Below are 15,654 nucleotides of genomic sequence, written 5' to 3'. Positions count from 1 at the left end.
TTACCTCAGGAAGGTTTCATCCTGCAGATAGAGAAACTCATTGTCTTGTATGAGTATAGTGTACGTTACCTCAGGAAGGTTTCATCCTGCAGATAGAGAAACTCATTGTCTTGTATGAGTATAGTGTACTTTACCTCAGGAAGGTTTCATCCTGCAGATAGAGAAACGAATCAATACATTAAGGTTGTCCTTTCTCTCCCCAGAGTCTGAACCAATCAGGGGGTGAGAAGCAGAGAGTCAGTCTGGCCACTGACTGATATGTTCTCTCTCTGTCTCCCTTCTCTCTCCCTCCCTCTCTCTCTATCTCTCCCTCCCTCTCCCTCCTCCCATACTCTCCCTCCTTCTCCTCCTCCCCCCCTCTCTCTCTCCCTCCCTCCCTCCCTCCCCTCTCTCCCTCCCCTTCACACTCGTTCTCCCCCTCCCTCGCTCCCTCCCTTCCCTCTCCCTCCCCCCTCACACTCCTTCTCCTCCTCCCCCTTCTCTCCCCCCTCTCTCTCTCCCTCCCTCCCTCCCTCCCCCTCTCTCCCTCCCCCTCACACTCCTTCTCCTCCTCCCCCCTCTCTCCCCTCTCTCTCCCTCCCCCTCACACTCCTTCTCCTCCTCCCCCCTCCCTCCCTCCCTCCCTCCCTCCCTCCCCTCTCTCTCCCTCCCCCTCACACTCCTTCTCCTCCTCTCTCTCCCTCTCCTCCTCTCCCATCCCAGGGTCTGAATCTATCAGGTGGTCAGAAGCAGAGAGTCAGTCTGGCCAGGGCCGTGTACAGGAAGGCTGACGTCTATCTCCTAGACGACCCTCTGTCTGCCGTCGACGCCCACGTGGGTCAACACATATTTGAGAGGGTGTTTGGTCCTAAAGGACTGCTCAAAGACCAGGTTATTATTTAACAGGCAACAGTGTGTGTACAACATTCATGTGTGTAAATGTTCCATAAAGACACAAACTACTCCTGTCAGTCTCCTCCAGCTACTGAAATGGATCGATATGATCTAACAGCTGTGTGTTCAGTGTCTGTGTGTTCAGTGTCTGTGTGTTCAGTGTTTGTGTGTTGTGTGTTCAGTGTCCAGTGTTCAGTGTCTGTGTGTTCAGTGTCTGTGTGTTCAGTGTCTGTGTGTTTCGGAGTCTGTGTGTTCAGTGTCTGTGTGTTCAGTGTCTGTGTGTTCAGTGTCTGTGTGTTCAGTGTCTGCTGGATCCCGGCCTAAGTCTGTTTCTGATTTATGCAGTCAGACTACCATGTGTTCTCTCTAAACCTTCAGACTACAATGTGTTCTCTAAACTTTCAGACTACCATGTGTTCTCTCTAAACCTTCAGACTACCATGTGTTCTCTCTAAACATTCAGACTACCATGTGTTCTCTCTAAACCTTCAGACCACCATGTGTTCTCTCTAAACCTTCAGACCACCATGTGTTCTCTAAACCTCCAAACTACCATGTGTTCTCTCTAAACCTTCAGACTACCATGTGTTCTCTCTAAACCTTCAGACAACCATGTGTTCTCTCTAAACCTTCAGACTACCATGTGTTCTCTCTAAACCTTCAGACTACCATGTGTTCTCTCTAAACCTTCAGACTACCATGTGTTCTCTCTAAACCTTCAGACTACCATGTGTTCTCTCTAAACCTTCAGACTACCATGTGTTCTCTCTAAACCTTCAGACTACCATGTGTTCTCTCTAAACCTTCAGACTACCATGTGTTCTCCAAACATTCAGACTACCATGTGTGTTCTCTCTAAACCTTCAGACTACCATGTGTTCTCTCTAAACCTTCAGACTACCATGTGTGTTCTCTCTAAACCTTCAGACTACCATGTGTTCTCTCTAAACCTTCAGACTACCATGTGTTCTCTCTAAACCTTCAGACTACCATGTGTTCTCTCTAAACCTTCAGACTACCATGTGTTCTCTCTAAACCTTCAGACTACCATGTGTGTTCTCTCTAAACCTTCAGACTACCATGTGTTCTCTCTAAACATTCAGACCACCATGTGTTCTCTAAACCTTCAGACTACCACGTGTTCTCTAAACCTTCAGACTACCATGTGTTCTCTCTAAACATTCAGACTACCATGTGTTCTCTCTAAACATTCAGACTACCATGTGTTCTCTCTAAACCTTCAGACCGCCATGTGTTCTCTCTAAACATTCAGACTACCGTGTGTTCTCTCTAAACATTCAGACTACCATGTGTTCTCTCTAAACATTCAGACTACCATGTGTTCTCTCTAAACCTTCAGACCGCCATGTGTTCTCTCTAAACATTCAGACTACCGTGTGTTCTCTCTAAACATTCAGACTACCATGTGTTCTCTAAACCTTCAGACTACCATGTGTTCTCTCTAAACATTCAGACTACCGTGTGTTCTCTCTAAACATTCAGACTACCATGTGTTCTCTAAACCTTCAGACTACCATGTGTTCTCTAAACCTTCAGACTACCATGTGTTCTCTCTAAACCTTCAGACTACCATGTGTTCTCTCTAAACCTTCAGACTACCATGTGTTCTCTAAACGTTCAGACTACCATGTGTTCTCTTTAAACCTTCAGACTACCATGTGTTCTCTAAACCTTCAGACCACCATGTGTTCTCTCTAAACCTTCAGACTACCATGTGTTCTCTCTAAACCTTCAGACCACCATGTGTTCTCTCTAAACCTTCAGACTACCATGTGTTCTCTCTAAACCTTCAGACTACCATGTGTTCTCTCTAAACCTTCAGACTACCATGTGTTCTCTAAACCTTCAGACTACCATGTGTTCTCTCTAAACCTTCAGACTACCATGTGTGTTCTCTCTAAACCTTCAGACTACCATGTGTTCTCTAAACCTTCAGACTACCATGTGTTCTCTCTAAACCTTCAGACTACCATGTGTTCTCTCTAAACCTTCAGACTACCATGTGTTCTCTAAACCTTCAGACTACCATGTGTTCTCTAAACCTTCAGACTACCATGTGTTCTCTAAACCTTCAGACTACCATGTGTTCTCTCTAAACCTTCAGACTACCATGTGTTCTCTCTAAACCTTCAGACTACCACGTTCTCTCTAAACCTTCAGACTACCATGTGTTCTCTCTAAACCTTCAGACTACCACGTGTTCTCTCTAAACCTTCAGACTACCATGTGTTCTCTCTAAACCTTCAGACAACCATGTGTTCTCTCTAAACCTTCAGACCACCATGTGTTCTTTCTAAACCTTCAGACTACAATGTGTTCTCTAAACCTTCCGACTACCATGTGTTCTCTCTAAACCTTCAGACTACCATGTGTTCTCTCTAAACCTTCAGACTACCATGTGTTCTCTAAACCTTCAGACTACCATGTGTTCTCTCTAAACCTTCAGACTCGTGTCCTGGTGACCCACGGTCTGAGCTTCCTGCCCCAGGCAGATCTGATCCTGGTGATGGTGGAGGGAGAGATCACTGAGAGGGGCTCCTACCTGGAGCTGATGGCACGTGACGGGGCCTTCGCTGAGTTCATCAGACTCTTCGCCGGGAACGAGCGCAAGGAGCGCTCACACAGAGGTGAGGAGAGAGATGGAACACTCTCAACAGGCTACAACCACCTGGTGATCAAGCAGTGTTTCGATTGGCTAGAGAGGTGTTTAGTAGAAGTTTATTCAAAACAAACTACATATGAGGGATCTTAATTTGACCATTATTGGCGCCGCAAAATAATGCTGCAACAAAAGGATTTGAACGTTAATAATGTTTCTTGATTGGTGGTTAGGCTATTAGCAGGCCAAAATGAGGCTACATGAAAAGAGCAATACTGTTACCATGACCGTGTGTTGGTGCAGGTTTTCAGGGAATTTATTTAAATCATGAAGCTCTCTGCATGTCCTGCGGTGCAGAACAATTCTCAGCAACAAAAGAGTGATCAAATTAAGATCCTACATATGTAAAAAATTACCTTGAAGCTGGTGTGTAGTAGAGCTCCTCATTTCATTACCTAGCCCGAACTCTGTCATGATATTACTACCAAACTGAACTCCTCATTTCATTACCTAGCCCGAACTCTGTCATGATATTACTACCAAACGGAGCTCCTCATTTCATTACCTAGCCCGAACTCTGTCATGATATTACTACCAAACTGAGCTCCTCATTTCATTACCTAGCCCGAACTCTGTCATGATATTACTACCAAACCGAGCTCCTCATTTCATTACCTAGCCCGAACTCTGTCATGATATTACTACCAAACTAAGCTCCTCATTTCATTACCTAGCCCGAACTCTGTCATGATATTACTACCAAACTGAGCTCCTCATTTCATTACCTAGCCCGAACTCTGTCATGATATTACTACCAAACTGAGCTCCTCATTTCATTACCTAGCCTGAACTCTGTCATGATATTACTACCAAACTGAGCTCCTCATTTCATTACCTAGCCCGAACTCTGTCATGATATTACTACCAAACGGAGCTCCTCATTTCATTACCTAGCCCGAACTCTATCATGATATTACTACCAAACTGAGCTGCTCATTTCATTACCTAGCCCGAACTCTGTCATGATATTACTACCAAACTGAGCTCCTCATTTCATTACCTAGCCTGAACTCTGTCATGATATTACTACCAAACTGAGCTCCTCATTTCATTACCTAGCCCGAACTCTGTCATGATATTACTACCAAACTGAACCGTTATCTGACAGGCAGGAAGGACCCATGTCTAAACTGTGCTGACATCACGTTGTTGTTGTTTACAGGAACCAGGAAGTCGGTATCTCGTCTGAGTATGACAGACTTCTCCATAGATCTTTCTCAGGAGCAGCTCATTAGGTATGACTCCTGACCTTCAACAAACACACTGAGAGTCCCCAACAGGAGGGTTCAACTTAGCTGTGGTATTTGGGGTTGGCAGTACCAGGTTCATGAGCCAGACAGCTTATTAACACTGCTCCAAGAAAGCTCCCTGGGTCTTATCAATTCTCCTTTTTACATACTCTCTCTCTCTCTCTCTCTCTCTCTCTTTCTCTCTCTATTTTCTCTCTCTCTATTTTCTATTTTCTCTCTCTATTTTATATCTTCTCTCTCTATATATTTTCTATCTTCTCTCTATATATTTTCTATCTTCTCTCTCTCTCTTTATATATATATTTTTTTCTCTCTATTTTCTATCTTCTCTCTCTCTTTCTCTCAGTGGAGACATGATGAGTAGTGCCAGTGTTCAGGCCATGGAGGCCATCTCAGACACAGAGGACCAGGGACAGGAAGACCTGGGGAAACTGACAGAGGCTGACAAGGCCAACACAGGAAGGGTGAGTAGTACAGTACTGACACATAACTACTGACAGACTACAGACAAGGTGAGCAGTAGAGTACTGACAGACTACAGACAAGGTGAGCAGTACTGACAGACTACAGACAAGGTGAGCAGTACTGACAGACTACAGACAAGGTGAGCAGTACTGACAGACTACAGACAAGGTGAGCAGTACAGTACTGACACATAACTACTGACAGACAAGGTGAGCAGTACAGTACTGACAGACTACAGACAAGGTGAGCAGTACAGTACTGACAGACTACAGACAAGGTGAGCAGTACAGTACTGACAGACTACAGACAAGGTGAGCAGTACAGTACTGACAGACTACAGACAAGGTGAGCAGTACAGTACTGACAGACTACAGACAAGGTGAGCAGTACAGTACTGACAGACTACAGACAAGGTGAGTAGTACAGTACTGACAGACTACAGACAAGGTGAGCAGTACAGTACTGACAGACTACAGACAAGGTGAGCAGTGCAGTACTGACAGACTACAGACAAGGTGAGCAGTACAGTACTGACAGACTACAGACAATGTGAGCAGTACAGTACTGACAGACTACAGATAAGGTGAGCAGTGCAGTACTGACAGACTACAGACAAGGTGAGCAGTACAGTACTGACAGACTACAGACAAGGTGAGCAGTGCAGTACTGACAGACTACAGACAAGGTGAGCAGTGCAGTAGGCTAACATAGGAAAGGTGAGTACTGAAGTAATTACTGTGTTCCTCTCCCCCTCTCTCTCTCTCACTCTCTCTCTCCCTCTCCCCCTCTCTCTGCCCCCCTTCTCTCCCTCCCTCTCCCTCTCCCCCCCTCTCCCTCTCTCCCTCTCCCCCTCTCTCCCTCTCTCCCCCTCTCTCCCACTCGCTCCCTCTCTCCCCCTCTCTCTCTCCCTCTCTCTCTCCCTCTCTCTCTCTCTCTCTCTCTCTCTCTCTCCCTCTCTCCCTCTCTCCCCCCCTCTCTCTCTCTCCCTCTCTCTCTCTCTCTCTCCCTCTCTCTCTCCCCCTCTCTCCCTCTAGGTGAAACTAGAGATGTATGTGGAGTACTTCAGGACCATCGGTCTGGCTCTGATCATCCCCATAGTCTTCCTGTATGCATTCCAGCAGGCCGCCTCCCTCGCCTACAACTATTGGCTTAGCGTCTGGGCCGACGATCCAATCATCAACGGCACCCAGATCGACACAGACCTGAAACTGGGCGTGTTCGGAGCCCTGGGGTTCGCTCAAGGTGGGTTAGGGGCGGGGCAAGGAGGGTTATGATGATGTCACTAAAGACCAGTACCTGAGCTGCAGGGTTAGACAGGTGTGGTTGGACAGGTGTGGTTGGATAGGTAAGGTTAGATAGGTGTGGTTAGACAGGTGTGGTTAGACATGTGTGTTTGGACAGGTAAGGTTAGATAGGTGTGGTTAGACAGGTGTGGTTAGACATGTGTGTTTGGACAGGTAAGGTTAGATAGGTGTGGTTGGACAGGTGTGGTTAGACAGGTGTGGTTGGACAGGTGTGGTTGGACAGGTGTGGTTAGACAGGTGTGGTTGGACAGGTGTAGTTAGACAGGTGTGGTTGGACAGGTGTGGTTGGACAGGTAAGGTTAGATAGGTGTGGTTGGACAGGTGTGGTTGGACAGGTAAGGTTAGATAGGTGTGGTTGGACAGGTGTGGTTGGACAGGTAAGGTTAGATAGGTGTGGTTGGACAGGTGTGGATGGACATGTAAGGTTAGATAGGTGTGGTTGGACAGGTGTGGTTGGACAGGTACGGTTAGATAGGTGTGGTTGGACAGGTAAGGTTAGATAGGTGTGGTTGGACAGGTAAGGTTAGATAGGTGTGGTTGGACAGGTAAGGTTAGATAGGTGTGGTTGGACAGGTGTAGTTGGACAGGTGTGGTTGGACAGGTGTGGTTGGACAGGTAAGGTTAGATAGGTGTGGTTGGACAGGTGTGGACCCCCTCTCTCCCACCACTCCTTCATTTCTCTCACCTCTCTCCCACATTCCTTCATTTCTCTAACCCCTCTCCCTCTCTCTCCCACATTCCTTCATTTCTCTAACCCCTCTCCCTCTCTCTCTCACATTCCTTCATTTCTCTAACCCCTCTCCCTCTCTCTCCCACATTCCCTCATTTCGCTAACCCCTCTCCCTCTCTCTCCCCATTCCTTCATTTCTCTAACCCCTCTCCCTCTCTCTCCCCCCATTCCTTCATTTCTCTAACCCCTCTCCCTATCTCTCCCACATTCCTTCATTTCTCTAACCCCTCTCCCTATCTCTCCCCCATTCCTTCATTCCTCTAACCCCTCTCCCTATCTCTCCCCCCCTTCCTTCATTACTCTAACCTCTCCCTCTCTCACCCCATCTAGGTGTGTCTATCTTTGGCACCACAGTGGTCATCTCTCTGGGGGGGATAATCGCTTCTCGCCACCTCCACCTGGACCTCCTCAACAACGTCCTGCATTCCCCCATGGCCTTCTTCGAGGTCACACCCTCAGGAAACCTGCTGAACCGCTTCTCCAAGGAGGTGGGTTCTGTGTGTGTGTGTGTGTGTGTGTGTGTGTGTGTGTGTGTGTGTGTGTGTGTGTGTGTGTGTGTGTGTGTGTGTGTGTGTGTTTAGTTTCCCCATGGCCTTTTTCAAAGACACATCCTCAGGGAACCTCCTCAACAGCTTTTCCGAGAGAGGTCGATTCGAATCCAGCTGGGGTCACCAATACACTAGTAGTCGTAATAGTAGCAGTTGTAATAGTAGCAGTATTTGTAATAGTAGTAGTAGTAGTAGTAGTAGTAGAAGCAGTAGTAGTAGTAGTAGAAGCAGCAGTAGTAGTAGTAGTAGTTGTAATAGTAGTAGTTGTAATAGTAGTTGTAATGGTAGTAGTAGTAATATTAGTAGTAGTAGTAGTAATATTAGTAGTAGTAGTAGTAGTAGGAATAGTTGTAAAAGTGGTAGTAGTTGTGATTGTAGTTGTTGTTGTAATTTTAGTAGTAGTTGTAAAAGTAGTAGTAGTTGTAGTTGTTGTAATTGTAGTAGTTGTTGTAATAGTAGTTGTAATAGTAGTTGTAATAGTAGTTGTAATAGTAGTAGTTGTAATAGTAGTTGTAATAGTAGTAGTAGTTGTAATAGTAGTTGTAATAGTAGTTGTAATAGTAGTTGTAATAGTAGTTGTAATAGTTGTAGTTGTAATAGTAGTAGTAGTTGTAGTAGTTGTAATAGTAGTTGTAATTGTAGTAGTTGTTGTAATAGTAGTTGTAATAGTAGTTGTAATAGTAGTTGTAATAGTAGTAGTTGTAATAGTTGTAGTTGTAATAGTAGTAGTAGTTGTAGTAGTTGTAATAGTAGTTGTAATTGTAGTAGTTGTTGTAATAGTAGTTGTAATAGTAGTTGTAATAGTAGTTGTAATAGTAGTTGTAATAGTAGTAGTTGTAATAGTAGTTGTAATAGTAGTAGTAGTTGTAATAGTAGTTGTAATAGTAGTAGTAATAGTAGTTGTAATAGTAGTAGTAGTTGTAATAGTTGTAGTTGTAATAGTAGTTGTAATAGTAGTTGTAATAGTAGTAGTAGTTGTAGTAGTTGTAATAGTTGTAGTAGTTGTAATAGTAGTAGTAGTTGTAGTAGTTGTAGTAGTTGTAGTAGTTGTAATAGTAGTAGTAGTTGTAATAGTTGTAGTAGTTGTAATAGTAGTAGTAGTTGTAGTAGTTGTAGTAGTTGTAGTAGTTGTAATAGTTGTAGTAGTTGTAGTAGTTGTAATAGTTGTAGTAGTTGTAATAGTAGTAGTAGTTGTAGTAGTTGTAGTAGTTGTAATAGTAGTAGTAGTTGTAGTAGCTGTAATAGTAGTTGTAATAGTAGTAGTAGTTGTAATAGTAGTTGTAATAGTTGTAGTTGTAATAGTAGTAGTTGTAGTAGCTGTAATAGTAGTTGTAATAGTAGTAGTAGTTGTAATAGTAGTTGTAATAGTAGTAGTTGTAATAGTTGTAGTTGTAATAGTAGTAGTTGTAATAGTAGTTGTAATAGTAGTTGTAATAGTAGTAGTAGTTGTTGTAATAGTAGTAGTTGTAATAGTAGTAGTAGTAATAGTAGTTGTAGTAGTTGTAGTAGTTGTAATAGTTGTAGTAGTTGTAGTAGTTGTAATAGTTGTAGTAGTTGTAATAGTAGTAGTAGTTGTAGTAGTTGTAGTAGTTGTAATAGTAGTAGTAGTTGTAGTAGCTGTAATAGTAGTTGTAATAGTAGTAGTAGTTGTAATAGTTGTAGTTGTAATAGTAGTAGTAGTTGTAGTAGCTGTAATAGTAGTTGTAATAGTAGTAGTAGTTGTAATAGTTGTAGTTGTAATAGTAGTTGTAATAGTTGTAGTAGTTGTAATAGTAGTTGTAATAGTTGTAGTAGTTGTAATAGTAGTAGTTGTAATAGTAGTTGTAATAGTTGTAGTTGTAATAGTAGTAGTAGTAGTAGTAGTAGTAATAGTAGTTGTAATAGTTGTAGTAGTTGTAATAGTAGTAGTAGTTGTAATAGTAGTAGTTGTAATAGTAGTTGTAATAGTTGTAGTTGTAATAGTAGTAGTAGTAGTAGTAGTAGTAATAGTAGTTGTAATAGTAGTAGTAGTTGTAATAGTAGTAGTAGTTGTAATAGTAGTAGTTGTAATAGTAGTTGTAATAGTTGTAGTTGTAATAGTAGTAGTAGTTGTAGTAGTAGTAATAGTAGTTGTAATAGTTGTAGTTGTAATAGTAGTAGTCGTAGTAGTAGTAGTAATAGTAGTTGTAATAGTTGTAGTAGTTGTAATAGTAATAGTAGTTGTAATAGTAGTAGTAGTTGCAATAGTAGTAGTAGTAATAGTAGTTGTAATAGTAGTTGTAATAGTTGTAGTAGTTGTAATAGTAGTAGTAGTTGTAATAGTAGTTGTAATAGTAGTAGTAGTAATAGTAGTTGTAATAGTAGTTGTAATAGTAGTAGTTGTAATAGTAGTAGTAGTAGTAGTAGTAGTAATAGTAGTTGTAATAGTTGTAGTAGTTGTAATAGTAGTAGTAGTTGTAGTAGTAGTTGTAATAGTAGTAGTTGTAATAGTAGTTGTAATAGTAGTAGTTGTAATAGTAGTTGTAATAGTAGTTGTAATAGTTGTAGTAGTTGTAGTAGTAGTTGTTGTAGTAGTTGTAATAGTAGTAGTAGTTGTAGTAGTAGTTGTAATAGTAGTAGTAGTTGTAGTAGTAGTTGTAATAGTAGTAGTTGTAATAGTAGTTGTAATAGTTGTAGTTGTAATAGTAGTTGTAATAGTAGTAGTAGTAATAGTAGTTGTAATAGTAGTTGTAATAGTAGTTGTAATAGTAGTAGTAGTAATAGTAGTTGTAATAGTAGTTGTAATAGTAGTTGTAATAGTAGTAGTAGTAATAGTAGTTGTAATAGTAGTTGTAATAGTAGTAGTTGTAATAGTAGTAGTAGTAGTAGTTGTAATAGTAGTAGTAGTAATAGTAGTAGTAGTAGTAGTTGTAATAGTAGTTGTAATAGTAGTAGTAGTAGTAGTTGTAATAGTAGTTGTAATAGTAGTAATAGTAGTTGTAATAGTAGTTGTAATAGTAGTAGTAGTAATAGTAGTAGTAGTAGTAGTTGTAATAGTAGTTGTAATAGTAGTAGTAGTAATAGTAGTTGTAATAGTAGTTGTAATAGTAGTAGTTGTAATAGTAGTAGTTGTAATAGTAGTAGTAGTAATAGTAGTTGTAATAGTAGTTGTAATAGTTGTAGTAGTTGTAATAGTAGTAGTAGTTGTAATAGTAGTAGTTGTAATAGTAGTTGTAATAGTAGTAGTTGTAATAGTAGTTGTAATAGTAGTTGTAATAGTTGTAGTAGTTGTAGTAGTAGTAGTAGTTGTAATAGTTGTAGTAGTTGTAGTAGTAGTAGTAGTTGTAATAGTTGTAGTAGTTGTAGTAGTAGTAGTAGTTGTAATAGTAGTTGTAGTAGTTGTAGTAGTAGTAGTAGTTGTAATTGTAATAGTAGTAGTAGTTGTAATAGTAGTAGTTGTAATAGTAGTAGTTGTAATAGTAGTTGTAATAGTAGTTGTAATAGTAGTAGTTGTTGTTGTCATTGTAGTAGTAGTTGTAATAGTAGTAGTTGTTGTAATATTAATAGCAGTAATATTAATAGTAGTAGTTGTAATAGTAGTTGTAGTAGTTGTAGTAGTTGTAATAGTTGTAGTAGTTGTAATAGTAGTTGTAATAGTAGTAGTTGTAATAGTAGTTGTAATAGTAGTAGTTGTAATAGTAGTAGTTGTAATAGTAGTAGTTGTTGTAATATTAATAGCAGTAATATTAATAGTAGTAGTTGTAATAGTTGTAGTAGTTGTAATAGTAGTTGTAATAGTAGTAGTTGTAATAGTAGTTGTAATAGTAGTAGTTGTAATAGTAGTTGTAATAGTAGTAGTTGTAATAGTTGTAGTTGTAATAGTAGTAGTTGTAATGGTAGTAGCAGTAATATTAATAGTTGTAGTTGTAATAGTAGTAGTTGTAATAGTAGTAGTTGTAATAGTTGTAGTTGTAATGGTAGTAGCAGTAATATTAATAGTTGTAGTTGTAATAGTAGTTGTAATAGTAGTAGTTGTAATAGTAGTTGTAATAGTTGTAGTTGTAATAGTAGTAGTTGTTGTAATATTAATAGTAGTAGTTGTAATAGTAGTAGTTGTAATAGTAGTTGTAATAGTAGTAGTTGTAATAGTAGTTGTAATAGTAGTAGTTGTTGTAATATTAATAGTAGTAGTTGTAATAGTAGTAGTTGTAATAGTAGTTGTAATAGTAGTAGTTGTAATAGTTGTAGTTGTAATAGTAGTAGTTGTAATGGTAGTAGCAGTAATATTAATAGTAGTAGTTGTAATAGTAGTAGTTGTAATAGTAGTAGTTGTAGTAGTAGTTGTAATAGTAGTTGTAATAGTAGTAGTTGTAATAGTAGTTGTAATAGTAGTTGTAATAGTTGTAGTTGTAATAGTAGTTGTAATAGTAGTAGTTGTAATAGTAGTAGTTGTAATAGTAGTAGTTGTAATAGTAGTAGTAGTTGTAATAGTAGTAGTTGTAATAGTAGTAGTAGTAGTAGTTGTAATAGTAGTTGTAATAGTAGTAGTTGTAATAGTAGTTGTAATAGTAGTAGTTGTAATAGTAGTTGTAATAGTAGTAGTTGTTGTTGTAATTGTAGTAGTAGTTGTAATAGTAGTAGTTGTTGTTGTAATTGTAGTAGTAGTTGTAATAGTAGTTGTAATAGTAGTTGTAATAGTAGTAGTAGTTGTTGTTGTAATTGTAGTAGTAGTAGTAGTATCAGTAGTAGTAATAGTAGTAGTTGTTGTTGTAATTGTAGTAGTAGTAGTTGTAGTAGTAGTAGCTGTAATTGTAGTAGTCGTTGTAATAGTAGTAGTAGTAGTAGTAGCAGTTGTAATAGTAGTAGTTGTTGTTGTAATTGTAGTAGTAGTAGTATTAGTTGTAATAGTAGTAGTAGTAGTAGTAGTAGTAGGTGTAATAGTAGTTGTAATAGTAGTAGTAGTAGTAGTAATTGTAATAGTAGTAGTAGTAGTAGTACTAATAGTGGTTGTAATATTAGTAGTTGTTGTTGTAATTGTAGTAGTAGTAGTAGTAGTTGTTGTAATTGTAATAGTAGTAGTTGTAATAGTAGTTTTAATGGTAGTAGTATAAATTATAGTAATTGTAATAGTAGTAGTTGTAATAGTAGTTGTAATTGTAGTAGTAGTTGTAATATTAGTAGTAGTAGTAGTTGTAGTAGTTGTAATAGTAGTACAACTACTATTAGTAGTAGTAGTAGTAATAGTAGTAGTAGTAGTAGTAGTAGTAGTAGTAATAGTAGTGATAGTCGTCAAAGTATATATAACTCGTATGCTAAATACCATGTATTGTAATAATTATTCGAGGTGGATGCCATTGACTGTATGATCCCTGATGGTCTGAAGATGATGCTGGGATACCTGTTCAAACTGCTAGAGGTCTGCATCATCGTTCTGGTGGCCATGCCCTTCGCTGGGGTGATTCTGCTGCCGCTCACACTGCTCTACGCATTCATACAGGTAAGATTACAGTAGAGCTGGATTCAATACTATTTCATTCATACAGGTAGGATTACAGTAGAGTTGGGATCAAATACTATTTCATTCATACAGGTAGGATTACAGTAGAGTTGGGATCAAATACTATTTCATTCATACAGGTAGGATTACAGTAGAGTTGGGATCAAATACTATTTCATTCATACAGGTAGGATTACAGTAGAGTTGGGATCAAATACTATTTCATTCATACAGGTAGGATTACAGTAGAGTTGGGATCAAATACTATTTCATTCATACAGGTAGGATTACAGTAGAGTTGGGATCAAATACTATTTCATTCATACAGGTAGGATTACAGTAGAGTTGTGTTCAAATACTACTTCATTCATACAGGTAGAATTACAGTAGAGTTGTGTTCAAATACTATTTCATTCATACAGGTAGGATTACAGTAGAGCTGGGTTCAAATACTATTTCATTCATACAGGTAGGATTACAGTAGAGTTGTGTTCAAATACTACTTCATTCATACAGGTAGGATTACAGTAGAGCTGGGTTCAATACTACTTCATTCATACAGGTAGGATTACAGTAGAGCTGGGTTCAATACTACTTCATTCATACAGGTAGGATTACAGTAGAGCTGGGTTCAATACTACTTAATTCATACAGGTAGGTTTACAGTAGAGCTGGGTTCAATACTACTTCATTCATACAGGTAGGATTACAGTAGAGCTGGGTTCAATACTACTTCATTCATACAGGTAGGATTACAGTAGAGCTGGGTTCAATACTACTTCATTCATACAGGTAGGATTACAGTAGAGCTGGGTTCAATACTACTTAATTCATACAGGTAGGTTTACAGTAGAGCTGGGTTCAATACTACTTCATTCATACAGGTAGGATTACAGTAGAGCTGGGTTCAATACTACTTCATTCATACAGGTAGGATTACAGTAGAGCTGGGTTCAATACTACTTCATTCATACAGGTAGGATTACAGTAGAGCTGGGTTCAATACTACTTCATTCATACAGGTAGGATTACAGTAGAGCTGGGTTCAATACTACTTCATTCATACAGGTAAGATTACAGTAGAGCTGGGTTCAATACTACTTCATTCATACAGGTAGGATTACAGTAGAGCTGGGTTCAATACTATTTCATTCATACAGGTAGGATTACAGTAGAGCTGGGTTCAATACTATTTCATTCATACAGGTAGGATTACAGTAGAGCTGGGTTCAATACTACTTCATTCATACAGGTAGGATTACAGTAGAGCTGGGTTCAATACTATTTCATTCATACAGGTAGGATTACAGTAGAGCTGGGTTCAATACTACTTCATTCATACAGGTAGGATTACAGTAGAGCTGGGTTCAATACTACTTCATTCATACAGGTAGGATTACAGTAGAGCTGCGTTCAATACTACTTCATTCATACAGGTAGGATTACAGTAGTGCTGGGTTCAATACTACTTCATTCATACAGGTAGGATTACAGTAGAGCTGGGTTCAATACTACTTCATTCATACAGGTAGGATTACAGTAGAGCTGGGTTCAATACTACTTCATTCATACAGGTAGGATTACAGTATTGCTGGGTTCAATATTACTTCATTCATACAGGTAGGATTACAGTAGTGCTGGGTTCAATACTACTTCATTCATACAGGTAGGATTACAGTAGAGCTGGCTTCAAATACTTTGTCAAATATCTCAATTACTTTCACATATGTTTGAAGTAAGTATTCATATTTTCTTAATTTGAAAATATTTGAAAAAACAAGTAGTTTAATGTTTTAACGTATTTCTAAATACAGTTGGATATTATTTGAAAATACTCAAATACACTGATTAAAATACACTCCCATGCATTTAACCCAGGTATTTGAATAGTATTTGAAATAAGTATTTGAAAATACTCTCAAATACAATTTGGTAGACTATTTGGTTTTTACCAATAACCATTCAAATACTCAAATAAATGTATTTACGTGGGGCGGTGGACTTGAAAATACTCAAATAGACAGAAAAAGTATTTTAAAAGCCAGATACTCAAATACACATTATTAGAACCCAGCTCCGTTTTACAGGTTCAATATGTAAAATACACCGTCCGTCCGTCCGTCTGAATGCCTGTCTGCCTGCCTGCCTGCCTGCCTGCCTGCCTGCCTGTCTGTCTGTCTGTCTGTCTGTCTGTCTGTCTGTCTGTCTGTCTGTACCTCTGAATATCTGTATGGCTGCCTGCCTGCCTGCCTGCCTGTCCCTCTGAATGTCTGTCTGTCTGCCTGCCTATCTGTCCCTCTGAATGTCTATCTGCCTGTCTGTCCCTCTGAATGTCTGTATGCCTGCCTG

The 15,654-nt window shown here is 39.2% G+C and overlaps 1 protein-coding gene across 1 annotated transcript in view; it reads left to right on the top strand.

Moving 5' to 3' along the window:
• Window positions 1-15,654, top strand: part of abcc6b.2 (ATP-binding cassette, sub-family C (CFTR/MRP), member 6b, tandem duplicate 2) — a 63,246-nt gene that overhangs the window by 37,924 nt on the left and 9,668 nt on the right. Inside the window, exons 17-23 of the mRNA XM_055897411.1 lie at window positions 703-870; window positions 3,341-3,521; window positions 4,716-4,788; window positions 5,150-5,267; window positions 6,303-6,510; window positions 7,633-7,790; window positions 13,153-13,305. Coding sequence (XP_055753386.1) covers window positions 703-870; window positions 3,341-3,521; window positions 4,716-4,788; window positions 5,150-5,267; window positions 6,303-6,510; window positions 7,633-7,790; window positions 13,153-13,305 — 1,059 coding nt within the window. The remainder of the gene's footprint in view (window positions 1-702; window positions 871-3,340; window positions 3,522-4,715; window positions 4,789-5,149; window positions 5,268-6,302; window positions 6,511-7,632; window positions 7,791-13,152; window positions 13,306-15,654) is intronic.

The sequence above is a fragment of the Salvelinus fontinalis genome, chromosome 2 (genome assembly GCF_029448725.1).
Source record: "Salvelinus fontinalis isolate EN_2023a chromosome 2, ASM2944872v1, whole genome shotgun sequence".
NCBI classification, from domain to species: domain Eukaryota; kingdom Metazoa; phylum Chordata; class Actinopteri; order Salmoniformes; family Salmonidae; genus Salvelinus; species Salvelinus fontinalis.
This window is presented reverse-complemented; position numbering and strand designations above follow the sequence as displayed.